This window comes from Anopheles darlingi, chromosome 3 (genome assembly GCF_943734745.1).
Source record: "Anopheles darlingi chromosome 3, idAnoDarlMG_H_01, whole genome shotgun sequence".
Taxonomy (NCBI): domain Eukaryota; kingdom Metazoa; phylum Arthropoda; class Insecta; order Diptera; family Culicidae; genus Anopheles; species Anopheles darlingi.
In genome coordinates, this window is record NC_064875.1 from 15,478,461 (window position 1) to 15,500,500 (window position 22,040).

The 22,040-nt window shown below is 45.7% G+C and overlaps 2 protein-coding genes across 2 annotated transcripts; both read right to left on the minus strand.

The window, feature by feature from the left end:
* Positions 1–7,290: 7,290 nt before the first annotated feature.
* On the minus strand, positions 7,291–8,070 carry LOC125953316 (phenoloxidase-activating factor 2-like). Its single transcript, XM_049682799.1, has one exon. It carries the CDS (start codon positions 8,068–8,070, stop codon positions 7,291–7,293), a length of 780 nt encoding a protein of 259 aa, XP_049538756.1.
* A 773-nt stretch (positions 8,071–8,843) lies between these two features.
* On the minus strand, positions 8,844–10,129 carry LOC125953318 (uncharacterized). The gene is made up of 2 exons (XM_049682800.1): positions 10,034–10,129; positions 8,844–9,971 (listed from the first exon to the last, which is right to left on the minus strand). Exons 1-2 carry the CDS (start codon positions 10,121–10,123, stop codon positions 8,844–8,846), a joined length of 1,218 nt encoding a protein of 405 aa, XP_049538757.1. The 5' UTR covers positions 10,124–10,129.
* Between the last annotated feature and the right edge of the window lie 11,911 nt (positions 10,130–22,040).

A 22,040-nucleotide genomic window follows, 5' to 3' on the forward strand; every position in this document is an offset into this window, starting at 1 on the left:
ATTGCAATCACCTACCACAATCGGCGTCCTTCCCTCCATTGGTTTACGGGATTTAGTGTCCTTGGGCTTCAGTGACACGCATCGCAAGGACACGGACAGTTCAACCATCTGGACACTGGGCACGGACGCACACATATGGTTCTGTCATCCAACGCTGGAACTGGCAACAGGAGCAACGGGCCGAAGTTGGGAGAAGAAATCGAAATTTATCGAAAATTAATCTGCCCTTTCCTGGCGCTGGGCACTTATAACATCCTGCCAAGATAGTCAACCAATATCCCGTAGCATAGCAAGCCATGGATGACTTTTAGCATCCCATTTCCAATCGATCGTTCCAACCGACGACCGAGAACCACGGGAATGAAAATCTTATCTTTCCTTCGGCAATCCCCTTGCGATGTGCGAAAGTTCTCGAGCGTCCAGCGTTTGCAGTCCAACTTTTGCAAACATGTGTCCCAACTGTTAGCAGCAGCAGCAGCAGCAGCGGCAGGGAGGTATTCAAAAGATTTCGATTATTGATAGTGCCACATTGGTGGACAGGAGATGGAGCCCGGGCACCTTCATTCGATCTGATCACAAGGTGCCAGAGAGACAATTCCGGAGGATTCCGGGCCCGAGCAAACTGTTAATGCTGGCGATTATTAACTTTATACATTCCGAGTTTTACGGGATGGGAAGAAAGCTTGCGATGCTACCACCAATACGACCTGCCGACCGACCGATTCCGGCGTCTTAAGGGAAGGGTGTGAGGAATCCAACATGAAGACATTGTATTGGGATCTTTATCATTCCTTCCCTGGCCTGGCTTACCACTTGCCAGGGGAGTTTTCCTTGAGTGTTCGACTCATTATATGTTGGGTATTGGGTGAGCATTGCTTAGAGCTGGCGCATACATACGAACAGAAACACAGTGTTATACCAAGAGAATGGTCTTAGAAGTGGCTCTTGACTGCCGATAACGATGGCAGAAATCCCCTTAGGATTGGGACTTAGGAACGTACGAACCGGGCAATCGCAAATCGAGTCAAGAAAACAACAACCAGAAACACACTCACACACACAAAGCGTTAGCAATCGATAGAACGATAATCGTCTCGAAAGTCCACCAGGGGCGGGGGTCTTATCGTGTCCAGGTGCCCGGTGTGAGCCTCACATACGAGAGCATACCGGAAACCGACAATCGAGCTGGGCTAATTAGATAGTGTTAATTGCGAATTGAACTGGGGAGGCTCGGATGGTGATCGATATTGCTCTATGTGCACACATACTACCGAGAGGGGGTAAGAGAGATTATTGGCAAGGGAGGATGCTGCAGCAACCGGAGCAGATGGCCAATCGTTCGAGGTGCAGTGATTGGGTGCAGTCAATTGCTCGTACTTTTTGCAAACGTTCCATGTGTTGCAACATGTGGAACTACATGAGAAACACATTTTACAAACACTCTCGGATCGGAATGTTCAGGAGAGAGAGAGAGACAGAGAGAAGAAGCCATTAACGTGGCCAAAGGTGGAAGCATAACCGGCGTCTGCATCAGCCCCGAGGGGTGTTACGTTTATGGCTCTCTGTTGCATATTTGCCTATTGACCGATTGGTTTCTCCTTGTGGATTTAGACATGTTGGTTGCACCATGCGACCATCAGTTGGACAACACCAGAAGACTGGTTGTGAGCTGTTTGAGGGTAGAACAGAGGATGCCGAACATGATAGTTCAACTGTTATCAGTATGTTTATTGTCTAATAGAGCAGTTGCGGTGCAATTTGCGGATAAATCAAAGAAACCTGGAGGTTATCGCAATAAGTGAGGTCTTGTTTTAAGAGTCACACCTTTGCTGTCTAACAGGAAGTTTTTCGTCCTTAACTATTGTGTAAACCGGTGCTATGCTTTAAATAGGTCGTAGTCTGTTCACATTCATTTCCTTACTTCAAATGATTCAGAGATTATTTCAGCTTCTCGTATTAAAATACTAAACAATGAATTGAATGTAAAAATGAAGTTTAATTCCAGTTGAAGCGAAGAAGCTCATCGAAAACAGCTTTAGTTTCTCAGCTAGCAATAAACATAACCCAGAGAGTCAGGGCATTATTCGTTTTTATTCCTGTGAAAAAACTGTGGGCTGGAAACAAAATAGAAACCACGCTAGTGACTGAATAGAACTCATAAAATCTACTTAAATCATAACATTATATGCACTCCATACCATTACTGACTATTCGGTCGGTTCTGAACGGCACAGATTTCAGCTCAATTGTAATGAAACGAGATGTGAAATGTATTGTAGTGACGAGCACATCTCATTCAGTAATCGGTTTTTATCGCTTCAGAGTAAAGGCGCCGAGGCTACCATTTTCATATCAATTCCACTACAATACTGTTCTAATGAAACCGAATGGCCGGCAATTGCAGCACATTAAGTAGCGAGCGAAATCCCGATGACGGCTAGCTGTTAAATGGTGGAACATTAACACTACATTCAATTCGACACAGATCCGAAGGCTGATGCAACCGCACCGAGTGCAACATCTCCTTTTCTGCTGTAAACTCTGCGGCCACGACTGCAGACCAGCTCATTGCAGCTCATTGCAAAATGATGAGACACATTAAACACTCTTCAAACCAACACTTTCGTTTCGTGTCGTTTTCGCACGTCGAACACCGAAAGGATATCGCGCGCAAAATGGCCAACATAATTTTTAATGATCCGAACGACGATGAGCCCCATTCGCCGAGAGATTAAGACGCGAACGGAAAAGTGAAACCCATGGGGCTAGGGGTTGTGATCCGTTGGTACCCGGGGGTGGTTTGGAGCTCCGATTCCGACCATAGGCCTCGCTGCGCCAACCGTTACACGCCAGGGCTTCGGGCTGGAGTAGGACAAAATATGAGCTAAATTGCATCGCGTTTCCCAGGACGAGAAATAGTCCATTAAAATGAATTCCTCCCATGAGAGAGAAAGCGAGGGAGAGAGACAGCAAGCGAGATGTGAAAAGTTTAGCTCCTCCTTTCCTTGCCTCCTTTCCGGAACGGTTTGAAGGACACGTGGTGGAGCGAACAGCGAAAAGGCCAGCGAACCAACACACCACCAGGGACCACACGGGCACTAAGGCTCATGCTAAAACGTATATGCAGATTGGAGGTCCTGCATTGGTCGGGCTTCGCCCCGTAAGCGCACCCTTGCCGGATGTACCGGACGGTACAAAACGGCCGTGGAGGGCTGACGGTGCGGTTGGCACTAAAAATTGACGATAAAAGTTAACTTTTTCAATTAAAATAAATTGTTGAATACACTGGCCAGGCCCGGCTGGGGTTCGCTTGCCTCTACAGAAACAAAAGGGAGTGGGGCACATACATACACACACACACACCAACACAAAGGCTCACATCGAAGCCTACGGTACGGCAATCATCCGGATCCTTCGTTTGTTCCACACTGCATTACATAATTCTCGGTCGGTGGTTATTGTGTTCATCCAAGCAGCATGTCCGTAACCGTAGTGTATGGTATGTATTCGGTTGAAAATGAATTAAACTATCCGGATTGAAAGGTAACTGATCAACGGTTTCCACGAGGAACAGGATACTCCAGAGCAGAGGGTAGTTGAGGATCTTTTTTTTTTTTGGGAAACTATTTTTCAATAAAATCATCATTTGTTCGTGGTCCGCGTAGCATGAAGGTTACATTGTTTGCTGGAGTGTTATTGTGGAACACGAAACTAGTTCACTGGATCGGTTACCATAGCAACACAACTTCTGCTATGCAAATACGCTGCTCCGGTATGATCCTATTCGAATCATTCGCTGAATTGACGATTCCAATCGAGAATCGATCTCGAACGTTTTCTCTGCTCTGCGATCGATCGCGAGTCGCTTTTAATTTCTCCAACGAACATGAGAATTCGGCCAAGAGTCTTCTTAACCTACTTTTTCATTTCTCGATTCTCGGAACCAGTAACCCTCTCCAGGTCACCAGAGCCGTCCTTCGTTCGTGCTCTCGTTAAGCTAAGTGTTCCCTCTTCATTATCATTATTCATCTTCCGTGTCCATTTCCTGTTGGGGGCGCGCGATTTTCCGCGATGGCTTCCCTTCACTCGCTCGTTTTCCACATCAAATACAGCTTGAAGTCGGCTTGAAGGGAGGAAGATGGTGGACTCGCGTTTGGCGTTAGGTTTCGTTTCCGTTTCGTCAAATCTGCTCGCAACTCAAGGACGTACTCGACGGCGGTGGAACCGGTAATGCATTTTTAATCGACATTACCTTGCTGCCTTCTCTTCGGACAATCTGGATCAAATCGAGGGTTCCATGCAGATTGTTTTTTGGGGTTTTTAATGAGAAAGAGTAAAGAATAGTAAAGAAATTAAGGCGAATCATAGAACTGTTGTGTAAAGAAATGGAAACGAATAGTAAAATTTATTGGAGGCATTAGAAATAATTGTTTTTTTATGATTGTGAATAAAGTCGGTTGTTTTACTCTTCTTTATTTCACTGATATTCGCACACCTAAAAACCACACGTCTTTTTCCGTCTATGGTTACTGAGATAGTCTACTTTCTCTAAGCGATGTATTCTTGCATGTATTCTAAGGGTTGTATTCTCACAAGGGTTGTATTCCCTAAACCCTTGGCTATCTTCTAACCCTCATAACAGTTTTTATTTTCTATGAATAGGTATATGAAGCCTATTTAAGAAATTCCAAAAACTCATACAAAATCAAGGGAAAACCAAGGAAATCCTACACTTTTCTTCACTCTAGTGACCCAGGAATCTTTCCCAAATGACCGATTCGCTCCATTGCGAAGAAGATGAACACAAAAATGCGAGATCAGGCATCCGGAAAAACTCACAACGAAAGCCCAACCACTTCTCCATCCTTATCGCTGACACGGATGACAGGACTGGCCCCCGGTGGAGGCTCCCAATGCCCCCCGCAAACGCCACTTATGCGCCTTTTACCTCCGCCTGCCATTCATTGCTAATTAAAAGCGAAATAAAAGATTCCAATTTCCGGCCACCGTTTGACGAGCATCCCGTGGTGGGGTTTCCCGGTTTCCCCTTACTTTCCCACCTCCCGGAGCAGCAGCTTTTCATCCCTTCCTCCCTCCACCGAGTGAGGTTTGTTTGTCTTTTGCAAAATGGGGATTTTGTGGTGCGCATCATATTTTCCCGTCGCGGCCACTTTGCGACAACATAAAACCCCCGCGGCGCTTGTAGCAAATCCCAGCGAAAATCTTCCGACCCCCTGAAACGAACTGCTGGTGGTGGTCCCGGTAAGGATGTAATTTCCTTCGTCAGGATCCTTGCACCAACACTGCGGCCGGTTTTACGGGTCATCGCGCGAAACCACTTACACGCGGGAAAAACAATTAAAAGAGAAATTTTTAATCGCCTTGTAATCGGTGGACAAGGTAGAACGGACCGGACCGGACCAGCTGAGTGGTTGGTGAGGTTAAGGACGGAACCTGGTTCACCTTTTGGTGCCGAGCAGCTTCCCGTACGTACCCGGTGCTTCCATAAAGTTACCATAATGAGAATAGGTACCTATTCTGAGGGTCCTAACTCGACCGTACTCCAGCAGTGTAACGGTCCAAACGTTGTGTGCACACACACACTCACACACAGCTTACGAGGTGACACATTTGTACCCGATGTTTCTACGGGGCTCCATGGTTTTATGAGTTTTCCCGAAATCGGCTCGCATGCAGATTATTAGCAGCTTATTAAACTTTATGCCGACGTGAGAGAAAGAGATCGAGAGGTTACGACGAGGACCGGAGCATGGTGGCATGGTCATTTAATTTACATTTCAATGGCCAAGCAAAGGGAAGGGGAAAACGGAAATTATGGAGCATCGGGCTATGGAGACAAAAATTAAATGGTATCTATTCACTTGGCAGGGGCATTATGCGCTCGCTAATGCCCTTTCCTAATGCCTATTTCATGTTAGAATTTGCTCAATCCGTAGCCATTCTACTGTACTGGTAGGGTAAATATGGATCGCTTTTCTGGAATAGGTAACTAACACACGACCAAAGTAGCTTATGATTTTCAGAGGTAGCGATACACATTTAGCTCATTTATAACGTCGCTTGCCACTTCATTAAAAGTCCAACATCCACACCGATTCTAAACGACAATTTTATGCTTCAAATGCTTTATCGATCAGCGTGCCTTTGGGACGTATTTGGGTATTAGGTTTTCCATAATTAATAGTGGCCACTTTTCACGGTGGAGCGAGCATGTCGCGGATGTACGGTCGAACTAGACACTTTCGGTTGACCAAATGGCCAAACCGCTGCAGAGTCGTACTGTGTAATGTCGGTTCGAGTTCGCGGTCCACAAACCCGGAACACAGGCGGGATAATTGATGGCCCACCAATTGGCCAATAATAAATAGATAATGTTTTTTGGGCTGCTCGTTAGCTCACGCCCTGGTTGACCGAATTATAGCGACAGTTTCCGCCGACCGCTGTTGATGTTCGATGAGAAATTGAAATGTCATTGATCTCCCGGTGGTCCTTCGTTTCATTCGATCGCCTGTTCTGTGTCACATGTTTCGGGCAGGTAATGTTGTTTGAGCCGAATGCTCAATTCCTAGTGGAACAAACGGACGAACACATGAACATCGATCGCAGCATTGGCCAGTTTGCTTGGCTCAACGTATTAATACTACAAAATAACTAGTGTTAAAGAATAATAATCCAGTGTTTATGCTGGTAAAGCACACCAGAAACTGTATTTACCTTAATATAACATGCAAGCTTTTTCTTATATAAATTTCCCTTCCATAAAGAAACCTTAACATTAAAAAGAATGTGTTTTCGACGCAACTACTCAATAAACTCGGTAGTTTCTCGGTAAATAATCTCCGAAGTCGATTATCTGCTGCGAAGATCATAAATGCAACTGTTTTTAAACCATAATTCAAGCCCGTGCCACTAGTTGCTTACAAAAACATAAAAACTTTTTGATCGATTTTTCATTTACTTTAGATTACTTTGTACTTCGAGTCTTAAACCAATGAACCAAAGCCTATCGATACCGATTTCTTCGCCACTCGACTAGCTTATCGTGAGCCAGTTTTGCAACCAACGACAGTCTCCAGAAACGATTTATGTGGTCAATTCCTATAGATAACACACTTGTAACCGAGCAAGTCACTGTTGCGTCACTGTCCATCAACGTTCATTTTCCAATCTCGCTTGCACCAAACCGCGAGTGATACACTCGCTGCGCTCCCTTTTGATTATCTGACGCACCTCCACTGCCAGTCAGACAGTCCCCAAACCGCACGCTGTTCAAACTCGTTTACGCATAAGGCTTTGATTTTTTCGGCGAAAATTTCGCCGATTCCGGGCAATCATACGCGCCAGCGTAACATCAATCCACCGGCGAAAGTGCGAAACCTTCGTGAGCACTGTGGGAGCATCCAGTTCCAGGCAACCGTAATTCCGCGAGACCAACCCGTACAGGATGTACCGGCAACCGGCATCACCGGGCAGCTCTGCGACGACCGGAGCACCAGCTTTCCCTCGGCACAACCAATCATGATCCTCGGCCACAACACAGGCGACCCCACGATGCAGCGTAACATCCGCTTGGACCGCTTTCAGCCGCTCCGCACAGGATCGCTTGGTAATGGGCTGCAGTTGAGTCGACTTCAGGATGTTCTCGGCACAACTGGGCCGTTCCGCCACGAAGCTTGCACCCCAGCCGGTGTAAAGCATATTGCGTCGACGCGTACCCATCGAGTCCTCTTCCTCCGGCAGGCAGGCGTGCTGAATGTTCGGACCACTCAGAACTACTCCGTCCACCTCCAGCACGGCTATGTTCATTAACCGCGTGTACGGTTGAAAATCTTTGTGCGGTCGGAATTGACGCACTCGATAGATCTCTGGTTGATGTTCGGACACCGGGATGTCATGATCCCACACACCTAACCGAACTCGCCAACGCTCCGTCGCGTTACCACAGTGCAGCAGACAGCTCGCTGTCGTCAGTACGGTCTGCTCGCTGATGACGGCTCCATTGCAACAATGGCGACTGGTCCCGTTCGAGAGCACAAAAATCGTTGCCATCCAAGGAGTCTTGGCGATGCGCGGTTCTGCACCATCTAGTAATCCTGTTCTGCTTAAGCTCTCCACTTGAACGCTTTCACTCTCAATCGCTGACGTAACGACGAGGACCGAAAAGAGTACTGCCAGTGCGACCAACATTTTAAAACACCCGATTGGCATGGTGCCACGATATCAACTAACTCCCCGCTTCGATTCACGACGCTTATCATTGAGAAGGGAACACCTTATTTCAATATCTTTGTCATGAACGCTCGCTATGTTGTGGAGTTTGTTTGTTTATTTGGGTGTATCATACGAATGGCAATGCTAGCAATGTTTGCTTTAGCATTTTATTGCCCCCCCAAAAAAAAACGCACTGTATAGCGAACTAGGTGCCGTCTGTGTCGCTTCCTGTAGAGCATGATCAACAACTTGGAGCCACTCCCTGACCTCTGACGGCTGTCTCGTGCCGCGTGTTCTGCGCGAGCGGTCGGTGGTCTTATCAATGGCTTGACATTGATTCATCGGTGAAACATCTGCCGTGATTAAACGTGATGCCATAAACCGTACCCAATACACCAACTGTAGCAAACCCTCGACAATGAGTATGGTTCGCCTTCTGAAAATTGTTTGTTGTAATCACGCGGTAATGGCCTTAGAGTCAAACTACTGATAACTATTGGCACGCTTTTTAAAAATAGGAATAATCGAGTTTAGATCTAGAAATGTTGTACGCAATGCATATCTTCAACGAAATACACAATTTTTATTCAAATGTAGTAAAAATGTTTATGCTACCGACTAACTACACTTAAGTTTAAGTCTACTAACTTATGCTTAAGTTGAACGTTACTGAGGCCCACCGTGCGCTGCAAAGCGCTATTTATCCACGGTTGAAAGTGAGACACTTTTGACAGCATCACACGCCCAGTGTGGCCTGTTTTCTTTGCAATCAAACCTAGAAGTATGTAATGACGGCTGCTGTCACTAGTGGTGACTAACTCAATCACTACTGGAGAACCGAGTTTGCTCCTACTCAACCATGCAGCATCCTCACGATCCTTGGGTATTACACACACATATTCTTCCTGACATTGATTCTTTTCAAACATTTCCAGCTGAATCGTCTTGATGGCAGTTTTGTTGTTTTGGTTTGTGAGACTTCCCCTTCCAGTGTACATAATGTTTACAGTTTCACTGTTAAAAGCGTCAGTAGCCAGTGGTAACCCTATTGGATGAATGCGCTGGTTAATCTCAACAGCACCTTCCAGCAGAAGTAGTGCAAAATGATGCTCTCTAACTGATTGTTCATCTATATGCCTTAAAGATCTGCGTATGTTTAACACAGACTGGTCTATGTACTTTTCAGTTGTGGTTGAATACCGTCTACCAAGGCGAACGGTCCAGTTTGTGGCTCTCCCTTTACATTTTTCCCAGCAACCATTAATGGTCAGCACTCCGTTGCTGCTGATGAGGGCTCGATTGCAACAATGGTGCGTAGAGAATATTAATGCCATCCAAGGCATCATATAACTATCAGCCCTTTCTGTTTCATCTGGAGATTCTATTCCATTTCTAGTGTACGTAGAGGCAACACTGGAGGGTATTTGAATCCTAGTATGGACAGCTGCAGCCAGAGAATGTTGATGCTGCCTCTCACTGACAACATCGTCGTAGATACTCTCAGTTACTGTTTCCTCATCCGGATCAGAGTGTTCTGGCTCCTCGGTAGTCGTTTGATAGTTTTTTGCTGGAGATACAATTTTTAAATTTCCATGGGTAATTGTTGGCAAAGGACAGCACACCAGATCGGATGGACACCCATCATCACGCAACCGGAAAGTGGGAACATTGCAGCTCGTAGATGCTACACATCCACCTGCACCATCTCTACACGCTTGTACCTCCAAAGGGTTCTTTGGCTGCAACGATTAGAATAATTAACAATGTAAGTACTGCAGCAAATGTGTTAACTATTTATTACCTCCGACTGAGCACCAAGAATTGACACTACGATCACTAAGGAGAACAAACCTATCGACGGAACCACCGGAACGAACCGTCCTATCGCCATTGCGCTTCCAAGTCAACTGAGAGTGACGGGAGTATTCCGGATTCAGAAGACGCCACAAACGATTCGCAAAAACCAGTGATAACCTCTTCGTTGATAAGACGCACATGTGGATTATAGCTGCGATTAATACGCGGCTTAAGGACTAATGGAGCCCGTGGAATCTTAATTTAACTACATTTGCGATTCATACGCATTTTACAATAAAAATTGGAAATTCTTTAATCTTTAAAAACTCGATCAAGCCCCATGAACGATCAATTCCTTTTTTAGATGTTCCCACTTGGATTATCGCTGAATGATTCTTGAGCATGGGATAGAAATTCTTAGCCAATGTTTAAACCTTCAAATCTATATATATAAAAATGAATGTGTCTGTCCGGATGTCCGGTATAGACTCCGAAACTACTGGACCGATTGAGTCCAAATTTGGTATGTGGGGGTTTTTGGGGCCGGTGAGTGCTATAGGCATGGTTAGAAACCCCCCGCTACCTTCCTTCATGCCCTTCCCTAACACTTGATTGTTAAAAACATTCATTACTCCGCAAGTTATGAACCGAATACCATTGAAACTTGCACAATTGTTGATGCAAGTGCTGCAGAAATCGTTACCATTTTTTATTGGTGTGTCTACTGTTGGTTTTAATTTTCTTAACAATTTCTTAAGTTCAATCAAGTCATTAGTTAATCAAGAAGTTGCTTTAAGTTTCACAAGTCAATTTACATGAAACAATTATAAAAACTCATTCAGTTGTGAAATATTTGAATTGATCAAGAACTATATTAATTTTTGATTATTGATTTACGTGCCTCTTATCATTGGCGATTTTCAACGTAGCGGGTTATGAATGGTAAACGATCGGAATTGCATGCACAAACATATAAAGGAGCAGTAACCGAATAGTAATAGAAAACAATACCAACATATCTATCAGGAACGGCTTGCGATTGAAATGATCACCGAGAATGTCCGAGAGAGAAGAAAGACCCTCGATCTGATCGATTGACGTTTGAATAAATTTGAAGTGCGGTGCTTTTAGTTATGATCTACCATGTGACTATGTAAATCATCGTAGGCTGAATACCGGAAAAATGGATCAAATGTGTCGTATTGCAATGTTGTTGACCCATACCACCATTTGAACTTAACGAGCTATGCGCAAACAGAACACTAAAGTCAAAGTATTTTATAAAAAAAAACTTGGGAAAATATAATTCGTGGTCCCAAATGACATCACTTAGCCCGAAAGGCAAAGCCTTTAAACTCAAGCATCATTTTAACTTTCCAGTTCATATTTACAATCACGTCGCATCTCTATTTCCAACATCACTAACAGACCTAACTATTGATTTGGTTCATTGATAAATCGAATACGACCAAATGATGGAATAAATAAAATAATATCTACTGAAATTTTCAAGTTTCTGTTTACGATAAACCCACGACCCATCAAAGACAGTACGAAGTCTGTCGGGGCAGCTAGTATGAAATATATTACGATCAGAGAAGTTAGCAATAGCAATCTAACGCTCCATGTTGTACGAACTTCTTTCCATCATCAGCTTTGCACCAAAAAAAAAAAAGACATCTTCTCTAAAGTCGTCCGAAGTGTGTTTGTCAAGCGTTCGGTGAACTCCTGCACACTTACTCCATTCAAACCCCCCCCAAAAAACACATTTCCAATATTATGCTACGTAACGTACTTGTATGCTCTTCGCCAACCAACCTTCTGTCATCAGCAGCACCGTCACGTAATCCACACCCGATCATAATCAGCTCAATCATCATCTTCATCATCATCAACATCATCATGGAGCATAATCGCGCGGCAATCTCTTGCTGCGTTCCATTAGGGCACGATGAAGCAACGCAGCTTTTGCTTCCGCATGTGTTCTGTCTCGGTTTTTTATGCTGCAGCCAAGACAAACCCCCCTGGTGCCCGACCGTGAGGTGAGTTCGATGAGTTCGAAGCATATTTCGATGGCGGATGGTTTGCGGTGCTTGCATACCCGACTCGAAGGAAGGCATTGGCCAAACTCTGCCAACATTTCACTGCCTCGCTAATGATGTAATCATTTTTTATGTCCCTGCTGCGTGCCGACGACGGTGAAGCAGCATGAAGCATCGTTTTCGATGGCGCTTATCACCTCAACCCGCTTCGTTAATCCAATTCAAACCGTACGAGGTTGCTTCGCGCATATTGAACGGTGCCCGGAGTTTGAAGCAGTCTGTTAGTAGAGGATTTAAGGTGACACATATTCTCACCAGCATTAAGACGCCTTTCGTGGAACACCAGGTTCCAGCAGCATGCTTAGTTAAAGAACAACTTCATCGCGGTAGATTAGAAGCATCTTTTCTTCACTAATACTGCTTCTTCGACGATTGCATCCGGGTGGCGGTGGAGTAGAGCGTCTCCTAACATGGGAATAATGTATCATCTCACCAACCTCGCTTCTGTTTAAGTTCCTGCTTCCGAGCTGTCACGGTTACTGTGGACACCGTTCGGTGTCATCATCTTGTCCAAAACATCCGGTCCAAAACTTCGATGTGTGGAGCGAGCATATCCAATGAATGTCGGTCGGTGCTGCAACGTCAGCATCGGCCACACTGTTATTGGTTGTGATAAGAAAAATCTCATAACCACCCCACTCGGTACTGGGGCTCGCCGAATGCCTTCGGCGGGTGACGGACTGATTCCTATCTGGAATGAATATCTCAGCACCGTGACGGCGGCCACAAGCTCTGCTGATTAACTTTGCCTTGCCACGCGCTGCCTTGCCTCTGAATCAGACGGAAAATGAGCCGAGAAAAACCAATCTAACACACACAGCCGGGCACACAAAGCGAAGGCAGTGAGTGAAGAATGTCTGGAACAAGGCGTAAAAGGTGTGTGTGTGTGCGTGTGCAGAAGCAAAGAGTTAGCAAGCGAGCATAAATGTGTCCAATCTGTGTTTGAGCTGACACGTTCAGGCAAAGCAACGTCACCGGCGTGCTCGCAGATTGCTGAATAGGCAACACGTTGTCGTAATAGGACGAGCAAGGACGCTCTATGGTGACCCAACCGATGATGATGCTTTTGGTGCCAAATTAGAGGCAGAGCCCGGGCGGCCTCCATGGCGAGCCCTGCTGACCGATGCAATCTTGCTGCGTCCATATTTCGTACCCCCGGGTGGAGTGTGGTAGGATATGTGAAAGGCAGAAAGAGAGAGAGAGAAAGAACACCGGAGACTTGATTTAACTTTTCAGGAGCCCAGAATGAACCAAAACTATAATGGAATGGTTAGAAAATGGAAATTGCCGTCAAAGGAAGCTTGTTGACGTTGGGGAGCTAGCGATACGAGATAAGGATAATGAGAGAATCCGGCTCGTACCGGTCTTTATGGAAACGCCATTTATGCTAGTTTTACGGAGTAGTTTTGTTACAAGCTCATACCTCATGCTTTACGGTACCTTATCAAGAATTCTGCTTGGGTATAGTGCTCGGATGTTTGCAAATGGTTTGATCAATTGATAAACTGTCAACGTGACTGTGGGGACGTCAAGATATTAGCTTAGGTATGAGACATTATCTAGCATCAGTTAGCTCTTTTCATTTTTATGATGAGATACATAAACAAACAATATATCAGAGAAGGAAACCTTCATGTAAAGTTGCCTCCGTTTGCATGATGTGCTGTCAACTTTTAAATAAATGGCAATATTATCAAATTAATAATGCACGCTTGAATGAAAGAATACGAGTTTCTGTCCATTAATCCTTGGTTGTCACAGGTTTAAACAATTTTCTCAGAGTTGAGATTGAAATCGTTGTAATAATACTAAATAATAATTAAAAACGGGTTTGTAATCGTTAAGGAAATACGTTGAAATTGTACAAAAATATGGGTTTGGTTGGGTGGTTTGGTATTCTATTTAGTATTTTGGTATTGAGAATAAACACTATTCGTTTGATTGAAATATCAACCCAAAAGAAAATCAACAGATGTGCTCCAATTTTTTCTCAGAATTTCTCAGCGACAATTTTGTGTTTTCTTTTCAGTTATACCTTACATTCTCAAAATATTACATTCGAAGAAAGGAACTCGATTATGCACAACTAAATCAATCAAATAATACATTCTAGAACATTTAATTTTAGCAGAATATCATTGAACTATTGCAAATTATCCATATGAAACCAACTAAGAAGTTTTTGTTAAATTCTGAATACTTTTTAACAGGATTAAAATAAAAAAAACAGTCTCGCCTTTTCCGCTACTCAGAACGCTGATCATAATTCACGTTCGATTGAATCATGATTTGAAAAGCAACCTCCCCAGACCCTGCGCCTGTCGGCAGCATGCCAAACTACCGCCAGACATACTGTATTCAAATATGAATTCAAAAATGAAATTACAAAATGGTACTCTGTCGCTTCTCCGGGCCACCAACTTCCCCTGTCCAAGATTATCTAAGATATGGTGAAGGAATGGTCTCTGATTCGTTCGTCTATCGAGCGATTTTTCTAATAACGCAAAGTGTGTTATTGATTACGGGTTGCAGCTCCATAAATTCTGAGCTCGCACCCCAATCCCGCCCTCCCCTGACGTGTGCACTCGTTACGGCGAATAGCGAGAACAAGACGCTCACTTGCTTGCTTGCCAGCTTGCAATGGAATCCGGCAGACGAACAGACGGACGGAAGAGAACTGCACTTACCGGAGAAAGAAATCCAATCCCAGTGACTCCATTTTGGCACGGATGACCGGAAGCGGTACGGATGCGTTCATGGTGTAAGTCGAGATGTAGAGCTTACGGACGAACGTAGTGGTTCCGCGAAGCAACCGCGAAGAGCTGGTGACTGCAAGAAGCAGCAGCAGCAGCAGCAGCAGCAGCAGCAGCAGCAGCAAGAGTGCACCATGGGCACCAGAGCGCCCACTGACTGACTTCCTGGCTGGACGGGGATTGAGACCATAAATCCATCATCCGCTTGAAGGAGATTTGCCCCGTGGGTGGCTGGCTGGCTATCCGGTTCCGGTTGACGACGATGCTGGTGATTCGTTTGCTAATCTTTGCAACCGGGAACACGGCCGCCAGCGCATCGCTGGCCCCCGTAAGCTGTAATCCTCGATCAGCGCCACCGAGAGTCCGGGTTCGGGTGAGCGATCATAAGTGGAATTGCTTCCGCTGCCCCGGGGGTTGCGGGTTTATTGATTCATCCCTTGCTGAGTGATCCATCCTTTTGGAATGGAAACGATATGGACGGAGCATTGCACCGCATTTGGTGTTATTCGCAACAGCTGCATCAAACATTGAGACGTTGAAGATTTGAGTGCGAGTGCGAGGGACAAGAGACAAAATTTGATGTTTAACGAAACATAGTTATGCTTTGCGATGTTCTTCTTTAATCTAATTTCCTGCCCCGGATCTAGCTACGTTACCATGGCAACCAGCAATGGCAACAGTAATGCTGACTGCGCTTAGCAGTTGCAGAAGACATCCGACTCCGGGAGCACAGCATTTTGCCTGAAGTGATGCCCGTTCGCTCTCTACGCTCTTCATTCCATATTTCAGGTCGGGAAGGGGAGATTCTGACAGATTTGTCCCATTTTTCATCGCCTCAAGCCGGGGGCGCCGACGCAGCAGGCCTGGACAGAGTGATGTGGAGTGGTGAAAAGCCGGAACTACTTGCACTTAATTATGTAGCCGGAAGCAGATTACCGTCCAAGTGGAATTGCCGAGTGGTGCGCGTCCTCAAGCGAAAATGGGAGCAGAGGAAGCCACCGGCACTGGCGGCTGGTAGGTTTGCCATTTTGACTTGCGACATTGCCACACTGGTGGAGTGGTTTCCTCCACGGTTTCTGGTTGGTATTGGAGCAGCTACTTCCCGTTTGGTTTGCCTTGGGAAGATGGGGGACCGGGAGTGCACTTAACGCTTCCTTCAACTTCAACTTTTCCTCGGTAAATGGGACAATCGGAATCGCGAAGGGGGCCAGGACATGCTCGGCAGTCGTATTCGTAATGTTGCACATTCCAATGGCATAGCGTTTGACTTGTGGGACACAACACAACAACATACATTTCCTCTCCCGTATATATTTTCAAGCTGCACCTCGGGTCTGTCGGAATTTCGTAACAAACATCGCGAAAGTCCCCGGGGTTGTTGGATGAGCTTCCCCTCCGGAGCATGAAACGTGTCCTTAACTTCGCGAGGAGGAGGAGCAGGGGGACGAGAGCCGGAAAAATGGAGAAAATATTTCTTAATGGAAATCGGAGGGGACCACCGTATGGATCCGTACGGATCCGCATAAAAGCATAATGAACATAATGTTACACCGGGAGGAGTACGTTGTACGTTCGCTTACCCTCCCTAGTGTGGCAACTCAGGTTAGCCAAATGGACTTCAATGTGCGCGTGTGTGTGTGCGGAAAAGCGGAAAATCTCCGGTGCTCGAGACATACGATTGTCTCGTACGGAGACCCCCCCTTGGATCGTTGTGCAAGTTAAACAACACAGATGCCGCAGCAGCAACAGAGGCTGCGTATAATGGAGAGGGCGTGTGGCCATGTTTGTCGCCAGCCTTACCCCTCCGGGGAGTCTATGCGTTAAAAGTGCGTTCACCTGTGGTAGGTGAGTCGGAAAGTATCGGTTGGAAAACGCCATTCGGTAAATTGTGAACTGAAATGAAAGGTTTGAAGGATATTTGTAATAAATTTTAAAGGTTCCAGTATACGGTAGAAATTTTCACTTGTGATAAACTGTCATTTGCATTGCGCTTATTGGCATCTGGCGCCTTGTAATCCAAATTTCGGGTTTTCACGAAAACAGCATGATTATGAAATATTTGACCAACGATTTTGATAATAGCCGTGGCCACACGGGGCGAAAATTTGCGCGCAAATTTGCACATTAATGCCAAAATGTTTTCGCTTCGTGTGGCAGGGGTAAAAACCCGAAAATTTATGCCGAAATGTCAAACGTATTGTTTAAATCTGTGTTTTGGCCGCTGAAGTTGATTTCCGAATAAATTTTGCAGTTTTTAACGATTTTGTTGCTGTTGCTGTTATATTTATATTAAAAATGCAAAAACAATACGAAAAGAACCTACATTTTCGTAAATAAAGCGTTCGATAGCGTCAAGGGTTCAGCGAAAAAGTCCGCGGACGTATAAAAGTTTGACAGCGTGTAAGGGTTAAGCGAAACCGTTTTGACATTATTTTTTTCGTTTGCGCTAGAGTTTTCGCCCCGTGTGGCCACGGCTAATCAGTTACGCCAGTTTCAAGCGAATTTCCCTTCGAAGAAGATAACTGAATAAACGATATCATTGTGTAATGAAACAGTTCCCGTATTAACTGCACTAATATACGAACACAGAAATGCAATCTAATTTTCTTTTAACAATTCTTGCTAAACCGGTAAAAGTTGCATTTATGTATCGGCTCTTTAAAGCGAGAAAAATTTCTAGAATTGTTAATTGAAGCCAAATACTGAAATAAAAGATAAAAAGACTCGATGAAAAAAGATTAAAACATTTTAAACACAAAAAGGTTACATATGCATATGCCTGTGAAGCTTATAATAAAAGGAACCACTTTATGTCAACAAACAACCTTCCAACTTATTGCAGGATAAACTATCGTTTGAATTCTAAAAAATAACCGAAGAAAATACAAACCAACCCCCTCACAGGAACACAACACAGCGAACGATACAAGGCTCTTCCTCCCCTTAGAGAACACGAAGCACAGCTTGTTTAGCTAACCGAACCGATCCTCCCAACCACCTAATCTCTCGTCTGTCGCCGCTCACCACGGCCCATCGATACCCTTAGCCACATAATCTGCGTAAGATTCGCGGTTTTCTTCATCACAACCACCACCACCACTACTACTACGCCATGCTTCGCTCGTTTGCTAGCACGTGAATCTGGCTAATGTGTTCCGTGCTTGGGCGCTGGCACCGAGAAGAGGGCCTCGGATGTCAGAGATTATCAGATTTAATAAATATTTATAAGAAACACACCTTCATGTTCACGTGCGAGTCGCTGTTCGCCCTCGGGGGGATCGCTGGTATGCTTATACTTTGTGGTTGCGCCGGAGAAACGTGAATCCCTCGACGGATTCGTATGATGCACTCGCGCCCTTGCTGACGAGTGGCAATGTGGTTCTCTCTGTGGGAGAAGCGACTGTTGGATCAAGTTTTCAAATCAACGAGCGATTGTGTCGTTGTAGCACCGTAAAGGTCTACCATCAGAGGCCTTATTCAACAATCATAGCTTTGATGTCACTCTACCACTTCTCGGCAGAGTTTCTTCCGAGTTTTCAACGACATTTCACACTCCAGGGTTACCACAGGACCTGAAAATGGCAGTGAGGAGCACGGATCGATTAGCTTGTTTGAGGTTCGTTGAAACGCATTGAACCTGGATTGATTGCTCCACCGTCTAATTGATGCCATTGGCGACCTTCGAAGCAGCATTGACGATTGATTAATGGCGAATGTTGACACAACAACACAACAGGGAAAGCCTGCTGGAAGAAGATGCTTAATCAATGCTTCGCCACCCATCACAATTGAAGGCCAAATGACCTGTAACAACCCGTAACCCGGTGCCGGCGATGGCCGGATTGAAAAGTAAAACTCTCTTCCCAAACAACGATCAACCCGCCGTTCGAACTTTTGCACCCCGAAATTAGCTTTCAGAGGGTTCAATCAAAAAGGACCTCAACAATGACCCTCGTGAAGGCCCCCACCTCCACCGACCAGTGCGTTCTGCTCTCTCGTTATCGATCAATTGTAGTGTTGCCATGTCCTTCCATACCCGGAAAAGCGATCGACATCGGCTGGGGTATCGGGAAAGAAAACGGGAAAAGTCGTCAGCGTGAAAACTCATTAAAATTACTTCACGCTCACTGGTTGGCTGACTAGCTGACTGGCTGGAATCAACCCTCCCTCCTTTCCCTCGGCTCCAAAATCGGCTGCTGAACCATTTTCCGGAACCGTTTTGGGTTATTTTTTGGCTCTTTTTTTCCTTTTCTTTTTCATCCTTTTCCCGTCAATCGCTTTCGCTGTTTTGCGGCGCGGGATTGAAGTGCCGAAGCACATTACAGTGCGCCCGTGCAAAGATCAAAGCGTTGGCAAGCGAAAAGCGAACGCTGTTAAACCCGCCAAGCATTCATTTATCAAAAGGACCGAAGCTCGTTCACAGCCCCAAAGGGGGAAAGGGAGGGATGAAACCCCGAAGCGGATCAGAAGCCAAAAGTTGTGCTCCCGGGGCCCTGGCATTGCGCGAGGCAGCTGGAGCGTGAAACAAAAGAAAAACAACTCCCAACTCTCCAGGCAACGGAGTCCGGGCTCCGACGTCCTGCCGCGGAAAGCTTGTTTGGCCCCCCCAGGGGTGGGGCAATACAAGTGGGAGGGGGAAACGGTTGATGTACGTGCGCGGTTTGCAATGAAATAGAAATTAGTCCCCCAACAAGCGTCTAGGTCCCCCCCCCTCGATCGATCGATTGATCGGTGAACGATGACTCCAGCCAGCAGCTGGAGAGTTCTGTTGTTGTTGTTGTTGCTGTTGTTGGTGGAGGCGCCCTCGTTAGCTCACTTCACTTACATACCTGGGCATATGTGTGGAGCACATACGCGAATGTTTCGTTTGGCTTTTCTTTTCATCCCTTTCCGTCTTCAATTTTCTTCGCCTTCTTTTTTTTTGGTACAATCAAAGCGAAAGCGAAGTCGGGATCGGATAAGTTGTTCCCGATTTGGCTTTCATTATTGAATTTAATTTCGTGATCAAATTAGTTTTCCCCAACCGAAATTTTCCATCCCTTCTTTCCTTCGCCCCACGGAATGCGGTGAACAATGGGGTGAGAAATTGTTTGTTGTACTTCCTACTTTGAACCCCACAAAACACACACATCGCTTCCCTTTTACACACGGAATGCTGGGTTTTCGTTTCGGTTTCTTCGACTTCCGAACTTCGACTGTGGTTTGACTTCCACTCCAGGGAGGGGCGAATAGAGTGTCAGCACCCCAAATGGATACGATATGTTTTGTTGGATGGTGGGTTTATCGTTTCCGATTTTCCGATATAAATCTATCTTTAATCAACTCGTGCGCCCGCGCGCTCGCCATGTTGTACCTTCATTGCGATGAGTTGACTTGCAATGCACCACACGTACATCGTGGACTCCGGATTCGGTAGTTTTTATGGTACAAAGGAAGGAGAAGAATCATTTAATTCTCCTTCTTATGGGTCGACAAACATCACGACATCATCTCCTTCGTTTTTCTTTTTTCTAGAGAAGTTTGCTTAGATAAATGACTAGAAACGACTCCATATTGTTATTGGATATGCCTATCGGTTGCTCCCCAAAAGTGAACAGCAACACGAATCCAAAACCAACAAAACCGTCAGCAGCACACAGCCATACTACTATGACACTCATTATGGTGCTGCCGCCATGTTTACCGTAGCCGTTCTCTGCAATGCACTGCATGCAGCACAACTTTCATGCAAAACAGAAAAAAAAGAGCAACAACCACAGTGCCAAACGGTACCGGTTATAACCGGTACACATGTGGAACCCTTCTAGCAGTGAACGCTATCGCTAGAGCTGCTTCTGCGAACCGGACTTTGCTGTTGCACCGCATTGTTATCCTGCTTTGGGCCCCTCTGCAATGCAAACTTCACTTTGTGCAAACTGTTGCCTTTCCCCAAATGGAATCCCTAGCAATGGCGCTCTATCATCGCAAAGCAATGATGAATGTAGCATGTTCTCTCTCTCACACACACACACACTCACAAACACACATATATGTAGGGGCAACTGTCATTGAGTGAGTTTTCCCCACACTCGGGAGCATTAGTTTGTGAGGAAATGCAAAAATCAAGCTTCCACTAAGCGATTCTAGCTGGCTTCCGTGGTTTGTTACGGTTCGTGTGACGTTGGATTGTCGTTTTGTGTGGCTTTGTGTGTGTTTGTGGTTTTGCGAATTGAAGCATTTCCTTGTCTCGGTACGGCATTTAGAGAGCTGGCAGGGTTTCGATGACGGTGGCACGGAAGTTCGTAGCAGAAGCAGACAGGACACAGCATTGCAGAGGCCTGGTGAAGGGGACTGCAGGTTCCATGGCAACCTCGTGCCCCAAAAAGCCGCATATGCGGTTTGATCTGCTGGTAAACGCTTGGCTTCCTTCGCGTACGCTAAAGTAAGCTCTGGAATATTAATGAAGCCAGTAAGAGTATCATCTCACGTGGCGCGATGAGCAAGGGAGCAAGGTGGACCGGTGGTGGCGGTGGTCTCGAAGGGACGAAGAATTAGGACATGCATTACTGTACCTGCTGTGCTGGCTGCTGAGAGGGGGGGCAGCGAATGCGGGGCAATGAAGCGAAGATGAAGAACAAAAACGAAAAAAAAGAAACAAAATGGACGACACTAAATACGACAATACGGTGGCCACGGAAACAGATCCACCGGAGGCCGAAGAACGGTAAATCCGAATCCCTGGAACACAGAGCAGCACAAAAGGACAACCGGCACGAGGGACGGTGGAAACCTGCTAAAGGAATATGTGTGTTAGCACTTACGACGAACCAGTAGTGAACGACACGTACAATGTGTGTGTGTGTGAGGGTTTGTTTGTGTCCAGGATACGCCGACACCGGGGACAAGAAGGAAGTGTACTTACCGACCGGTGGCCACCGACAGCAACGAAACGCCGATGCCTATTAAACTGCAAGATTTTATAGTCATCATCAACCGGAGTCGGAGGGAAATAAAATGTGAAATAATATATATAAATATACATGCGTGTGCACACGCGTGTGCTCGCGTGTGTGTGTGAATTGGAAACGGAAATAAAATCCTCGCACCAAAACCGCTGCCTGGGTCTATCCCACATACGGTCCCTCGACTCTGTACTGTTCATGATGATGGGGGGGGG